We start from the raw sequence: 16,738 nt of genomic DNA, 5'->3' as shown, positions 1-16,738 counted from the left end.
CGTCTTTGGTGTGTTGGGGATCTATTCAAAAAGAATGCCACTGCCATGCTCTAATGCACATAGCTTATGTTAACACATGTTGATGTAATGCACTCGGTCATGTAATGTACCATAGCAGAAAAGTATGAACCCAGCCCGAAAGAACATTCTAAAATGTGTGGAGTGAACATGCATTTTTTTTTTTTTTAATGGAGTACAGTGCGTTCGTTGTGACTTTGACAATGCCTGCACATTTCATAGGACCTGGTTCTGTTAATGTGATTGTTGGTCCCCTGAAACCTGGACTAAAAAGAACCATATGTGTCATACTTAAATAATTGCCTTTGTTGACCAGGGCCAGTACTGTATCCAGTTTAACCAAGTAACATAGCTTAGCTAATGATACTGCTGCTCAGTGGTGTAAAAGAACTCTGTCCAGTGTACAATTAATCATATTACAAAAGCAACAGACTGAAAATGAGAATCACCTAGACACAGTCTTTGTGGATAATTTGGAGTCTTTTCTTCTTATGAGCTACAGCCACTGTGAAAAGTGTTTTAGTGGCTTAAAATATCTTAATATGTCTACAGCGAAGAATCAGACATAATAACAAGACAATGAGAACAGCTTCCAATCGAATGTATGTATATTAACCCTGGGCATGTCAGTAACCAGCATATTGCCCAGCTGATGTGTTTTGGGGTTTTCTTTAGCCTACCTATTCGTTTATAATTGATTATTCATGACTGCTGAGAAACATAGGCTCATTTATGACCAACTAAAAATCAAATACATTGCCCAACATAGAAGCTGATTAAAGCAAAGCTCCACTCAAAAGGGGAAGTTCCACTTTAAAGCCTTGTCCCCCACTTCTTGTTAATGATTTGCACCTTTGGGGAGCAGGGGGGGATGGTACCTGATTCTGACAGATACCTGCTCCCACTTCCTCTGCAATCACCTAGGCGATCAGAAGCAGAAATTGTCCTCCTTCTCTCCCTGTAGTCTTCTGGGACACATGACAGGTCCCAGAAAATCACGGAACCATTCATAAGGTGCACTGCTACTTGCACATGTGCAGTGAGCACCCGGCTGTGAAGCTGCAAGCTATCACAGCCGGATGCCCACACTTAAGATGTCAGCGCCAGAGAGAGAGAACAGCCAGTGAAACTGGCTGTAGCGAGGACACCGCTGGACCGAGGGACAGGTGAGTGTCTGTTTTATAAAAGTCAGCAGCTACAGTTTTTGTAGCTGCTGACTTTTATTTTTTTACATTAGACTGGAGCTCCATTTTTTAAGTTGGAAATAGTGCAAGGCCAGAGCTTTATTGAACTGTCCAAATGTACCAAACACCAATGCCAGTCACAGTTCTACTGTGAGCATCCATAAAACATAAACTCACATAGTCTAAGAGGCCTGTCCTTGCCATAGGTGCCAGGCAGGCATTAGACTGACCCCAGAATTTAACTTGAGGGCATAGTCCATAAAGCAACATCAATTGCTGGCAAGGTCAAAACCGCCAATAAAGCTGTGACAAAACACAAGGAGGGTGGGCAACTCTTGTGACAGCTGAATCTTCTCAGAGCAATTGGACATGACCCAGAGTAGCACCACACAGTCACCCCAGGTCTTTGTAGCCAATCCTAAGGGAGCCACGAGCCACTTACCTTCCGTTTTTAGGTTCATTCCCACAGTGATGCCATGCTTCCAGCAGTCAAGGCTCCCTTTCCCTACAGGGACATTCACCATTAAAGTGGAACTTTGCCTCCCAACATCCCCCCCCCCCCCCCCCCCACACACACACACACACACACACACACACACACACACACACACCTCCTCTTCTGTGTTTGGATTTTTTCAAGGGTGACGTTCCTCTGTAACATTTTAAATTACATACAGATTGCAGGCACAGGTTTGGATAACTCTGCTACAGACTAGTGGGAGAGATATGTACAATAATTGTGATCCATTGTCCTCAGTGAAATGTATCATTTCTGTATCCAGTTACCTGAGGAGATGCATTCAGTAGGTAGTAGCGTTTAACAACTGCTCACTCATTTAGCCACACTACTCCATGTTACTTTCTTGTTAGATACACTTGGAAACTGTACTCCTTATAGGAATTACATATCTCTCATCCTTCTGTGTTCGCCTCATTTCATTAAAGTGTTTGTAAACCATTATGTATACCTAGTAAAGTGACAGGCCTCAGGTGATAGTTGTACCTGTTTATTTGCAGCCATATCTTCTCTACAGCCATTTAAAGTCCAGATGCAAGGGGGTGGGGCTCTGATGTCACACACACTAAGTAGCAGAGAGCTGAGTGTAATCCGAGACCTGAGTGCAGGGAAAGGAACCCCCCCCATGTAATCTCAAAGGAATACGTGCACGGCTGAGACTACCAATGACAGGCTGCTCAAGCTCCCCTCACTTGCAGTCCACACAGCCTGTCAGAAATGACTCATGCAGATAGCAGGAGGAAGAGAAATGAGACATAAATCACACGCAGTACCTTGAATTACGGCACATACTATAGAAAAATATGATTTGTTCATTTTTCATGTCAGAGAATTACAACTACTATAATATGTCAAGGATTTTTCCAGCATTTGAAAAGACACTCCATAAATAACCCCTACCCTCCACACAGCCTCTTCAAAAAACAGTTCTTCAGACTGTTCTGTGATCTGAGTTCTGTACAATACCTTATTAGTCCTCTGCACCTTTTGTTTCTTTTTCATCTTAGATTGCAAACCCTTATGAGTAGGACCCTCATTTGAATGAGTTTCTTTCTTTTTTTTACATTGTATTCTAACTTGATTTGCGATCCTGTATGTGCTGCTTTTTTGTAAAGTGCATTGCAAAACATTATCATTTAATAAGTGATTGCCATCACTGATTACAAAGTAACAACTCCGGCCCGGCAGACTTACAAATGCACATTTCAAAGCTGAACAGTATTATAGGGCTGATTTGTGAAACTGTGGGCTGATATTGTATTCCTGTCCAAAGCAATTAGTAGGTGTAATTTCCTTTAATTCCACTGTTCAACAAATTTTTATTTTTTGCCAGTTTTGGAAACAAAAGGATCCATTTCTTAATGAATTTCACATTCTGAGTTCAAATATAACAATGAAATTTGTCAATTGGCTCTAGTTTTTCTGTAAACGGAAAGTTTTCTACTATAGGCGTAATGACTACATAATGCACAATAATTATATAGATAGATGTCTTTCCACAAATATAAAGCAAGTGATATTGACTACATAACAAAGCCTAAATGGCATAATATATTGCATAGGATTACCAAGAAAAATTATAGCCATAAGCCAAGTTGAATCATTTTAATACTTAGGATTCTCACTAGTTTTGTCTTCAGTTTGTGTCGGTTTTGCTTCTCTTGGCTTTTCTCTTGTATTCGAGGAAAGGGCTATCTCTTACAACTGCACGTGACTACACGCTTCAGGTTCTTCCTCACTTGACTCAACCACGAAGGATTCTGGTGCTTTAGGAATTGGTAGCCCCTCTCCATGAGGAACTGGACATATTGCCGATGGAATATTTGGATAGTGCACAGATAACTTTTTCTTCTTATTTAGCCCTTTTACAATTGGAGGCACCATACAAAAGTAACAATTACTAACATGATCTGTTGGCTCTCTCCAAATCATTGGCACAGCGAAAGGCATAGATGCCTTTTTTCCATTCAACCATTGCTCCAGTGCCGTCCCACAAGAATTGCAGCATATATGTGGTGCCCAGCTCTTGTCCTGGTCTCCTATCTTGCAGCCAAAATACAAGTTGTAGGCTTTCTTAATCATTCCTGTTATCCTCCTTTTTTGTGAGATAAAAGTTATTTCACCGCAGATATAGCAGAAATTATCTGCTTTATTCACACAAGTTCGAGGCATTACTGAGTAGCCTATATAAGCATAAAACGAAATGTAAAGACGCTGTCGAACTACAATCAGCTACAGATACTGCAGCTTTTATGCAGTGAAGTGATGCAATTAAAGGCTAAAATTGCATCATCTCAGTATACATGCAATTTTCTATTGGTCACCAGTATCAATTGCGCAATATGCAGCTGAAGTTGCATCATCATTTTGAATGGCTTACGTCATTAGATGGGTGAATATATCATGGAAACTAGAGCCAATCAACATTTTTTAGGGTCATTTTCGTTTTCAGCACCCCAAAATTATGTAAGATTAGCTAATTTTATGCCCAAAACTTTTTACCTGTTGAACAGTGTTCTCTGAGACAAAAAACGTAGAAATACATCTGGTTGTTCTATGCAATGATACTACTTTTAAACTAGATATCGTATATATCCAAATGGTTTGATTTTATAGTCGTACAAAGATGTATCAGAAGCAGATTACCAATAAGATTTATAGTAGCCTGTCATCAGATTTTACAATTAGGGAGTAACAAGCCATAATAATTTAATAAAACTAGATGTGCACCATGATTAAGCATTCGTTTGCATTGGGTCTCATTATCAATAGATTCTTATCTGGCAAACATGTTGAATATATGCATATCTGCTAGCGTTTCATGTTAATTCTTTAACAGAAAAGTTCACATTTTAACGAAAAATAATAAATACACATTTGTTTGCAGGTAAAAAAAAAATGTGCATTTACTATTTTTTGTTTTGGGAGCCTAGAAAGCATTGCACCAGTGATCAGCAGATCAATGGTACCATGCAGGACTCATGCAGACCTGTCAGTATATCTGTGTGCAGATACACACTGACCGGAAGAATCAACAAACTACCACAGCGCTCAATAGCACAAAGGTTGTCGGAACTTATAGTTTTCCCATTCACGCTTTGTTTTTTTGAAACCACGCTGTGGCCATTCAGGGCTCCGTCCGGCCACTTTTTGAAAAAATTGACAGCTAGCGGGGGGAAAAGATCCCCTGATAGCTGTCAAAAGCAGGGATGTAGGTGGGGAGGGGGGGTGTAGGGGGGTAGCGTGGGCCGCTCCTTTAGTAATAGGTTGCATGGTACACCCTGAATATAGTTGTGCCATGTAACATGTTAAGAAAGGTGCCCAAAGCATTCTGCCTATATGTTTTGCACTGTACATTCTCTTTTGTGTCATCTTTGGGAAAACTGGTTTATAAACTAACACTTGGCTTGTTAAATACTTCTCTTAAATAGTTCAAATTCTATTTAATATTCCAAATGCCGCATATGATATTGCCTGGTCACCCCTACTTTGAAATCACTGAATCAGAAGTAGCATTTAGATTAGGAAAGCCACAGATCCTGCTTGGCGTACTTATACTTCCAGATCATTGACCCAGAAAATACAAGATCACACAGTCAGGAAAGTAGTATTTTCAGAAGAGGAGGTTAACAACTGCAAACGTGTGCTTTCTCAAGACAAACTTCTACTTTTAAGGTTCCATTGCATATATGTGAAATCTGTTTGCGCATTGACATCATCCATACACATAGTACTGTAGTGTAGAAGGGACAGTGATATGTATGTGACATACAGCATGGTGGGAATTAAGACTTTATTATGGTGTTAAGTCTAAGCTGTTATGGTTTTCTCATTACAGGTTTATCCAGCAACCAAAGAACTTTGTGTTCATTGCTTCGTTCTTGGACAGAAAGGTACTAATATTAATCTTTTTGTAGTTGACTGAAGTATTTTTTTTGTTACATATGTTTTTCTTAGTCTTCTTGAACACCCATTAAAGTATTGGTTAAAATCATTATCTTCTAAGTTCATAATCATTGTAATGTAGTAACTTGATAAGAGACCTACTTTATCTCCTGCATGCCACATATATGTAGCTTCACAAATATAAAAAAAATAAATAGTGTAAAAAAATTAAAGATACACATAAACACTTAAAATTCACAAAAAAAAAAACAATTCAGCCCGTCTCACCCCCACGTACTCACACTTATGTAAACCCACGTCTGGGGCTTGTACATACACAATTGTGGATTGTACTACACATGTTGCATACTATCAGAGCAATAATTCTAGGTCCATTGTTTATGGTTACCTCTAAACTGATGTCCTGTAAGGGCTTTTAAAGTGTCACCTATGGAACATTTTGGGTACCAAAGTTAGTTGTTTTTTTTATGGGTGCAAACAATTTTAAGGTTTGACATATTTTATATTTTACAAAAAAATGGTAATATATTGCGTTTGTGGTCTCTAAACTTAATGCTGGTGTATTTTTTATTAAACATTTTAATTTGATAAATTGCTTTGATATCATGTGACATAAAAAAACTGACCATATTATTCTTCAGGGTCTCTGCTTTCAGAAAATACAGTATATATGTTTATTTTAACTAATCATCAATTCCTATATAATTTTTTAAAGTGTACCAAAATATGCAAAAATAGCTCTGGCAGTGAAAGTGTTAAATGTAAAGCTGGATTTCAGGAAATGCAGTTTTTACATAGTTACATTGGTTAAGCTTGGACAAACATATGTATGTGCCATACTTGTGGGATCCCTATGGAAGCTGGAAATCACTGTAGTTGGCACAGCTACTCCAGTGACTGCTGCTAACTATGGGTCCTGTGCCAAGCAGCTGCACTGATGCTTACTGAACACAGGAGGGCACCTTCCCAGTATGAGGTCCATTCAGAGAACACTTTTCATATTCTCAATGAATGCAAAATGTTCTCTGATTGGATAAGCTGGAGATTGTGATGTCACCATCATACAGGGCTGGTGCAAGAATTTTTGTCTACACAGGCGAAGGTGCATTTTGCTCCCCCAGTCTTCTCACCACAACCCCACCACCACTATCCTCCCACCACACCTGTTAGTGTGACAGGAGGGTAGAGGGTATTGTAACAGGGGAGGGGTATCTTGGCATTGTGACCGGAGGGGGCAGTGGTACAGAAGAGAAGCAGTAGGCAAAGTGACAGGAGGGGGGCAGTGGGTCCGGAGGGGTGCATTGTGACAGTAGGACACCTGGACACACCCTATACTCGCTCAGGTGCTTGGCACTGTGTATTCTTTCATAGTCAGGAATCTACTGTGGCAGAGAATATATTTGTAGGCTAGGCAAGCAGCTTGCTATAAGGGCACTCATGTGTTCTCGCTCCTGAGCTGGCTCTGTGTGCCCATTGAACCCAACCCGCCCCCTCCTCACTGGCTGTGATTGACAGTGCAATATCTGGAGTAGCTCTGCATAGAAACTAATCAGCTTCCATTTTTTTTTTCTTTTTCAAAGCTTAACCACTTGTCAACTGCACTATAGCCGAATGACGGCTACAGCGTGGTTGTCCAGTTCTGGGAGGGTGTCATATGACATCCTCCCAGAACGCACCCTCCCGCCCGCCCGCTCTCAGTGGTGCGCACTTGGCGATCTCCGTGATCACGTGATGTGGTAAAAGGCCAATCACAGCGGCCTTTTACCACGTGAACAGCTCTGTCCAGTGACATAGCAGATTACAATGTAAATACAGTTGCCAGTTATCGGCAGCACTTTCCTCACGCTGTCACAGACAATTAGCCTGGGCAGGAAGGGGTTGAAAGTGTCTGGTATTGAAGTGGTTAATATATGGGTATTCTCTGTTTTTCACAGACTGTGTCAGATTGTGTCCTTTTCTACTACCTGACCAAAAAGAATGAGAACTACAAAAGTCTTGTACGAAGGAATTACAGACGCCGTGGGAAGAATCAAGTAAGACATTATATTTTTTTTCTCTCTTGAAGTCAAACCTGGTTCTCCCATAGATATCCACTGTGAACACTGGCTGTTTTTTTAAAAGTAATCGGTGGGATATTTTGGTGGTCACATTTTAACTGCTTTACAACTGACTGTTGTAACTAAATGGCCAGTAGGTGCCCCTGTTGTGACGGATAGACCTACCCTTATGGCCTTGCTTGTTTGCCAGCCAGGCTTTCTCTGGTAAAAAAAAAATTGTAATTACCCTTGAAATGCATCAGAATATTCTTTAGCACATAATGTACTCTACTATTGTCGCACTCAGAGATGTGAATGAAAGATAACAGAATTATTCTTGTTACATAACCTTCAAGAGAAACTGATTCAATGAATAAATCCATTCATTAAATCCTCTGGCTACAGCAAGGAAGGATTTATTGAAATTGGAGATTGGGGTGGGTAGGGACTTGAAGGGCCACAGACTACCAAAAACGTGGGATTTTATTTTAGAAGGGGGGAAGGTTTAAAGTTCTGGTGACCACCACTAACTGTGTGATTTGTGCATGTTTTAGGGGTGGCTTAACGTGTTTTAGGTTTGACATCTACCCATTGTACGCAATGCAGTTTCATCCTTCATGAACTTTCTTTGTCTAATAACATACTTTAAAAGGCAAAGATGCACCTTAACTGCCTAAATACCAATATGTTTCTTCATTTCCAAAAAAGTGTGGCAAAAAAATAAGACCACAATTAGAATGTCCACTTTCCAAAAAAGAGGTCATTTGGGGAGTGTTTGTAACTGTCCTGACATTGTATTTGATAGGTTTTATATTAGAATGTAGAAGAAAGTTTTTTTTGTTTTTTTTATAGTAAAAAATGACAAAAAAATGGTTAAATGCCAAAAGACTGATTGATCTGTCCCAAATAAAAAAATATAAAATATTTTGGTAGATTGTTACGTGACCGAGTAATTGTTAGTCAAACTATCACACCACTGAAAAATGGAGGTGTACCATGCCAGTCTTGAAGTGCTTATAGGGGTTTTAAAGAAAATCTGACATTTTCTTGTGGTTTTATACTTTTTTGTGTAATAATGGAAGTGTACACCCTTTCAAGTTGTGTTCTTTTGTTTGTTTTCTGAGCTAAGACAATTACAAATTTCACCTGCTGAAATATAGTACTATATAATACAATCTTAAAATACAGTGGTTCAGTGTGAGAATCCTTGTAATATTCTGGCTGGACTTCAGTCCAACAAAGTGCCGCAGACAAAGTCAGACTGAAGCTAAAAGGATGTTCATCGAGGTGTGTGTGACATTTTCATGCTTGATTGTGATAATGAGTTAAGTTGTTCTTGCCTAAAACTAAAACAAATACTGCTTTTTCATTATACAACATTGTTATATTTGCTATCTCTGGCAAAAAATGTGTAATTACACTGGGCAACAATTTTTTTTTACAAAAGTTTTACTTCCCGGAAACCGAACACATATATAGTATCAGAATAACCTTTTACATAGAAATCTTGAGAAATCTGAAATTAAGTTTTAATGACTGTTTCCAACATATGCATGAGTTCAACACGGCTAAATGTGTTTCGCTGCTGATTTTTATATGTACTTCTTGTCCAGTGCATCTCACTGTAGTGTCCAAAAGTAGTCAGCCAGCATTGACGGATTCCATTTGCTTTGATAACATTTTTCCATGGTGGCAAAGTTCTGGAGAAACCTTATACCATGTTCGCCACTGACGGCACCTAGATTTTTGGGAAAGTAGTACAAGTGTGAATACAGAAAATAGTCTTCAGTGACATGGTGCACTTATTGGTCTTGAATGCTGTAAGACGTTTGTCAGCCAGCTGAATGTAGTTTGGTGCTCTGTAGTTGCCAAGAAAATTCTCAGTGACATTCTTAAATGCTTTCCAGGTGATTTTCTCTGGCCCCACTAACAGATCTTCTAACCGTGTTAAATTGATGAACAATCTGATCAGTGGACACACAAAAATGGTGTCCTTTATCTTGGCATTAGTTATTCTTGGAAACATCTGATTCAAATAATGAAAATGTTCACCTTCCTTGTTCATCACTTTCACAACATTTTTTATTTGTACAGGTTTTATAAGAAGTGGAGGTAAAAATATATTTTTTGGGTTAACAAGTGATCCACATGCCATGTTGTTCTGTTCTAGAACCAAATTCTTTTGAAGTGGCCATTTATTTTTAATGTAATGCCACACTTTTGTGCAGATACCATTGTCCAATTTGCATATTTAACAACTGGACTTGATATATCCTAGCTGCATTCCAAGCAACAGAGCCACTAATGTTAGATATTCACAGATATTCTTGTTGTACTTGATGTACTGGATGTGCATCAACAGCAGTTACATGTTTTTGTAGGTTTATTTCATTTGTGTAGCATAGCCAACAGGTATTGCAAATTACAAAAATAGAAGATTTCTATTAAATGGTATGTGATAGGTTAAATTACAGGCTATTTTTGTGATTAGCAGCTAAAAGTCTATATGATACACCAGAAAGTAAAAATTAGGTTGTCCAGTGTTACCCTTTAAATTTATCTGAATATTCTGTAGGCACACTCTGTACTTTAGCATTACCACACTCAGAGATGCGAATAAAAGATAGCTGAATTGCTCTTATTGCATAACCTTTGCCAGGAACTTCATTTGAATTAATGAAAGGGGAAGTAAAAAAGAAAAATCCACATATATGACAATCTATGAAGGAACGCATTTTATTTCAACATTTTCCATGTGCACAAATACAAGAATGCTTTGTTTGGTGCACAAACATCCTAAGACCATAAATGATCAATAAAACTTGTAGAAATGTCTCCCTATTAGTGGGTCCCGATCTGCCACTCTTCAAAGGTAGCACAGAGTAGCTACTGTCATCAGTTGAGGATCATGAGAGGATGGGGGGAAAAAGCTTCCCCTCAAATGTTCAGCATTTTATAACTTTACCAAATAGCAAAAAAAAAAGGATCCATGCCTAGTCTATTGATCATCTCAAAATGTGGTTTTCTGTGCAGGTGGTTCTTGGGGGGGGGGGGGGGGGGGTGGACTGTGGCCATTGGGAGTAGAAATTGTTCTGGTGTCATTGGGAGTAAACAACACATCTTTGGTATTAGGGGGAGGAATAGTATCCCGTTGGTGTCGGTGGGAGGAAAAGTACCCCGTTGTTTGTGTTGGTGGGAGGGATACCTCCCCAGTTTTGGTGTCAGTGGGGAAAACTAGCTCCCCATTGTTAGTGTCAGTGGGGGAAATCGTGCCCCATTGGTGTTAGGTGGAGAAAAAGTACCCCATTGTTGGTGTCAGTGGGAGGAATAAGGTCCCACCGGTGCCAGTGGGAGAAATCATGCCCCACTGTTTTCAGTAGTAGGAATTATGCCCCTTTGTTCATGTCAGTGGGAGGAATAGTATCTTATCAGTGGGAGGAAAAGTGCCCCAAGGGTGGGAAAAAGGCAAGCAAAGGGCTGCATCCAGCCCCGAGCTGCAGTTTGGAGGCCACTGACAGAGTAACAGGCCTTGTGACTGGTGAAATATTGCCCTTTGCAGCCACTAGGTCTCCATTTGTTTTAATGCTGTGCTGGTAGAATGAAAGAGAATCTCTGATCAGTTGGTCTGCACAATAAAGGTATTTCCACTTTCAGAGATTTTGAACCATGAGGCCCTGATGTTTAGTATTACTTACAAGAAAAAGATCATAAAGGATTTCTAGAAATCCTTTTTAAGGAGGTGCGCACAGATACTTTTCTCAATCCCTGAAGAAAATAAAATATATTTCCTCTTTCCACAGGTTATAACTTGTTCTGTGCACAGGTTTAAGAAATAATTCTGATTTGGCAGTGGTGGTAGTGTTGTATTTACCCTCTTAGAGGTGAAATATTATTTGTAGTGTCTGTAGTCGCAGATAAAATAATCTGGCTAGGACAGAATGATTTGAGCGTAAATTGCTGAATTTTCTTGGTATTGATGTTTTACATTCATTCTACCTTTTGCTAGTATAGTTCTGCCATTTAGGAAGGGAGATAGTTATGTATACATTAGATTAAAGACTGTCCTACAGGAAATATTTACTTTTTCTACATACAGTTAGTTCCATATATATTTGGACACAGGCACAATTTTAGTTTTTCCAGGTATTTACCAAAACATATTCAAGCTATAGTTATACTATAATGGATATGGACTGAAAGTGCACACTCTCAGGTTTAATATGAGGGTATGTACATCCAAATTGGAGGAAGGGTTTAGGAATTACAGCTCTTGAAAGTAGTCATCCCCCTTTTTTCAAAGGACTAAAAGTAATTGGACAATTATTATTATATAGTATTTATAAAACGCCAACAGTTCGCTCGTGAGATGTTCCCTGTGCCACTGGCTGCAACACAACCCCAAAGCATGATTGATCCAACCCCATGCTTAACAGTTGGACAGAGGTTCTTTTCATTAAATTCTGTGCCCCTTCTTCTCCAAACGTACCTTTGCTCATTCCGGCCAAAAAGTTCAATTTTAACCTCATCGGTCCACAGAACTTGTTTCCAAAATGCATCAGGCTTGTCTATATGTTCATTTGCAAAGTTCAAACGATTTTTGTGGTGAGGACGTAGAAGAGGTTTTCTTCTGATGACTCTGCCATGAAGACCATATTTGTACAAGTATCTCTTTATAGTGGAATAGTGTACCACAACTCAAGTGTCTGCCAGATCTTTCTGGAGGGATCGTGCAGTCAAACGTGGGTTTTGAATTGTTTTTCTCACAATCCTGCGAGCTGTTCTGTCTGATATTATTCTTGGTCTTCCAGATCTTGCTTTAACTTCCACTGTTCCTGATGACTGCCATTTCTTAATTACATTCGGAACAGAGGATATTGACATCTGAAAACGCTTTGCTATCTTCTTATAGCCTTCTCCAGCTTTGTGAGCGTCAACTATTTTCAGTTTCAGTTTTCTAGACAACTGCTTAGAAGAACCCATGGTGCTGATTGTTGGGGCAAGGTCAGATGAGTTTGGGCATTTAAAACCTTTGAGATTGACATAACCTGGTCTTCCCAGACGATGATTGAGAACAATCCATGACACTGGCAGGTCTCAGCTTTGCAAAGGGGGCAGTGCTGGCTATAAATTCTGCAGGGTGCCCAAACTTTTGCAGACGCCATTTTTTTGTTTTCTGTTATTTTGAAAGTGTAAATGATGGAAATAAAATCTAACTTTTGTTGACATATTATAAGAATGTCTAATCTGTAATTTGATGCCTTTTGGAGATTTTTCCATCTTTCCTTGGCTTCTTTATGCACATTAATACAAATTTTTAGCTGGGGTGCCCAAACTTTCGAACCCCACTGTATTTGGCAAATGAGGTTAAATGTAAGGTTATGCACTTGGGTGCTAAGAATATGCATGCATCATACATACAAGGGGGTACAATTGGGGGAATCAATGGTGGAGAAGGATCTGGGAATTCTGGTAGATCACAAGCTTAATAATGACATGCAATGTTAAGCTGCGGTTTCTAAAGCGAGCAAAATCCTCTCTTGTATTAAAAGAGGTATAGACTCCAGATAGAGATATATAATTTTACCCCTGTACAAATCATTAGTAATACCTCATCTGGAATATGCAGTTCAATTTTGGGCACCAATTCACAAAAAGAACATTGGGGAACTGGAGAAAGTACAGAGAAAGGCAACCAAACTGATAAGAGGCATGGAGGAGCTGAGCTATTTTGAAAGACTAGAGGAACTGAATTTATTCTCTCTTGAGAAGAGGAGATTAAGGGGATATAATCAACATGTATAAATACATCAGTGGTTCATATAGTGAACTCGGTGTAGAGCTATTCACCCTTAGGTCATCCCAGAGGACAAGGGGGCACTCTTTACGTCTGGAGTAAAAGAAATTTAATCTCCAAACACGGAAAGGTTTCTTCACAGCTGTGAAAATGTGGAATAGACTCACTGGAGAGTTGGTTCTGGCCAGCTCAGTGGATTGTTTCAAAAAAGGCCTGGATTATTTCTTGGAGACACAGAATATAACTGGATATTAACATTTATAGGTAACGTTGATCTAAGAAATATCTGATTGCCTCTCGGGGGATCAGGAAGGAATTTATTTCCCCTGCAGGAGCAAATTGGATCATGCTTTGCTGGGTTTTTTTTCTTCCTCTGAATCAACTGTGGGTATAGGATTATAACTTTTGTTTTTTTTTTTTAAATGGTTGAACTGGATGGACTTTTGTCTTTTCAGCTAGACTATGTAATTATGAATGCTTTGCACCTTGCAGTGAACCCTCTTTATTTGCTCTCGTGAAGTCTGCTCTTGATTTTAGACTTTGACAATGATACGCCCACCTCCTGGAGCGTATCCTTCACTTTTCTGGATGTTGTGAATGGGTTTTTCTTTACCATAGAGAGGAACCTGCGATCATCCACCACTATTGTCTTCCATAGACATCCATGCCTTTTTATGTTGATGAGCTCACCAGTGCTTTCTTCTTTCCTTAGAATGTACCAAACTATTGATTTGGCCACTCCTAATGTTGCTGCTATCTCTCTGATGGATTTGTATAGTTTTTGAAGCCTTACAATGGCCTGTTTCACTTGCTTGGACATCTCCTTTGAAAGCATGATGTAGGTTCACAGCAATAGACTCCAAATGCAAATACCACACTTACAGGTGAAACTCGAAAAATTTGAATATCGTGCAAAAGTTCATTTATTTCAGTAATGCAACTTAAAAGGTGAAACTAATATATAAGATAGACTCATTACATGCAAAGCACAATAGTTCAAGCCGTGATTTGTCATAATTGTGATGATTATGGCTTACAGCTCATGAAAACCCCAAATCCACAATCTCAGAAAATTAGAATATTACATGCAATCAATAAATCAAGGATTGTACATAGAACAATATCGGACCTCTGACAAGTATAAGCATGCATATGTACTCAGTACTTGGTTTGGGCCCCTTTTGCAGCAATTACTGCCTCAATGCGGCGTGGCATGGAAGCTATCAGCCTGTGGCACTGCTGAGGTGTTATGGAAGACCAGGATGCTTCAATAGCAGCCTTCAGCTCTTCTGCATTGTTCGGTCTCATGTGTCTCATCTTTCTCTTGGCAATACCCCATAGATTCTCTATGGGGTTCAGGTCAGGCGAGTTTGCTGGCCAATCAAGCACAGTAATTCCACGGTCATTGAACCAGGTTTTGGTGCTTTTGGCAGTGTGGGCAGGTGCCAAGTCCTGCTGGAAAATGAAGTCAGCATCCCTATAAAGCTTGTCTGCGGAAGGAAGCATGAAGTGCTCCACAATCTCCTGGTAGACGGCTGCGTTGACCCTGGACTTAATGAAACACAGTGGACCAACACCAGCTGATGACATGGCTCCCCAAATCAACACAGACTGTGGAAACTTCACACTGGACTTCAAGCATCTTGCAGTGTGTGCCTCTCCATTCTTCCTCCATACTCTGGGTCCTTGGTTTCCAAATGAGATGCAAAAGTTGCTCTCATCAGAAAAGAGGGCTTTGGACCACTGAGCAACAGACCAGGTCTGTTTTTCTTTAGCCCAGGTAAGACGCTTCTGACGTTGTTTGTTGTTCAGGAGTGGCTTGACAAGAGGAATATGACATTTGAAACCCATGTCCAGGATCCATCTGTGTGTGGTGGCTCTTGATGCACTGACTCCAGCCTCAGTCCACTCCTTGTGAAAGTCCCCAACACTTTTGAATGGCCTTTTCCTGACAATTCTCTCCAGGCTACTGTCATCCCTGCTGCTTGTGCACCTTTTTCTTCCACACTTTTCCCTTCCACATAACTTTCTATTAATGTGCTTTGATATAGCACTTTGGAAACATCCAAGTTCTTTTGCAATTACCTTTTGAGGCTTTCCCTCCTTATGGAGGGTGTCAATGATGGTTTTCTGCACAACTGTCAGGTCAGCAGTCTTTCCCATGATTGTGATTCCTACTGAACCAGACTGAGAGACCATTTAAAGGCTCAGGAACCCTTTTCACCTTTTAAGTTACATTACTGAAATAAATGAACTTTTGCACGATATTCTAATTTTTCGAGTTTCACCTGTAGAATCAACTCCAGACCTTTTACCTGCTTAATTGATGAAGAAATAACGAAGGAGTAGCCCACACCTGGCCATAAAACCGCTTTTGATTCAATTGTCCAAATATTTTTGGTTCCTTGAAAAAGGGGGGATGACTACTCTCAAGAGCTGTAATTCCTAAACCCTTCCTCCAATTTGGATGTACATACCCTCAAATTAAACCTGAGAGTGTGCACGTTCAGCCTACATCCATTATATAACTATAGCTTGAATTTGTTTTGGTAATTATCTGAAAGAAATCTAAAATTGCGCGTGTATCCAGATATATATGGACCTAACTGTATATCCTATAGGCATAACAAAGACTGTGCACTACATTTCTCTCAAATTACACTGAGCTTAAATTGTTACTAAACCCACAACAGTAAAATCAGTCTGTATATGCAGTAAAGCATGCTTGTTATACTCACTGTGGAACCTAAAGGGTTAATCCTCTGCATTGTGTTAAAAGGATGTTTGATCCTGTCTTCTCTGATCCCCTCTTCTTCTACTGTCCCCAATCCATCTTCTAATAGAGCAGAGCCTTGGGGGCAAGCTGCACATGCTCAATTTGGTATTCTTGGGAGAGTGCATGTGATTAGCACAGGGCCAATCAGCACTGTCCAGACAGAGGGTCACTGGTCCTGCAGCCTCATAGGACAGTCGGGGGAGAATGAAGATTTCTCCTACAACCTTTAACCAGTGCTCAGCTGGACACTGATAGAAGTCACAAGACTGCTCTAACTGCTGATGAGAAAAGGTATTTAGCAGCTTATGTTTACTAAAATAATTGCATTTCCATGTTCTGTGTACTGTTGGAGACCAGATATAGTGAATGCAGGGTCCTGGGTTTAGTAACACTTTAGGCCAGCATGACAAATCACACTCCTTTAGCAGCAATGGAACCGTTCATGTAGGTGTGACTCGAGTTGCAGCAACTTTGAAAAAGGTTCCTGCACTGTTTTTGTGCTACTTC

The 16,738-nt window shown here is 39.8% G+C and overlaps 1 protein-coding gene across 19 annotated transcripts in view; it reads left to right on the top strand.

The window, feature by feature from the left end:
* NCOR2 (nuclear receptor corepressor 2) overlaps positions 1 to 16,738 on the top strand; it is a 708,717-nt gene that overhangs the window by 442,540 nt on the left and 249,439 nt on the right. For all 19 annotated transcript variants that reach the window (XM_089653704.1, XM_089653697.1, XM_089653690.1 and 16 more), the window contains exons 13-14: positions 5,558 to 5,612; positions 7,560 to 7,658. In XM_089653704.1, coding sequence (XP_089509830.1) covers positions 5,558 to 5,612; positions 7,560 to 7,658 — 154 coding nt within the window. The remainder of the gene's footprint in view (positions 1 to 5,557; positions 5,613 to 7,559; positions 7,659 to 16,738) is intronic.

This window comes from Staurois parvus, unplaced genomic scaffold (genome assembly GCF_062004578.1).
Source record: "Staurois parvus isolate SC_StPar_1 unplaced genomic scaffold, SC_StPar_1.0 ptg000719l, whole genome shotgun sequence".
NCBI lineage: Eukaryota > Metazoa > Chordata > Amphibia > Anura > Ranidae > Staurois > Staurois parvus.
The sequence above is the reverse complement of the archived record's forward strand: the minus strand, read 5'-3'. Positions and strand labels throughout refer to the sequence as shown.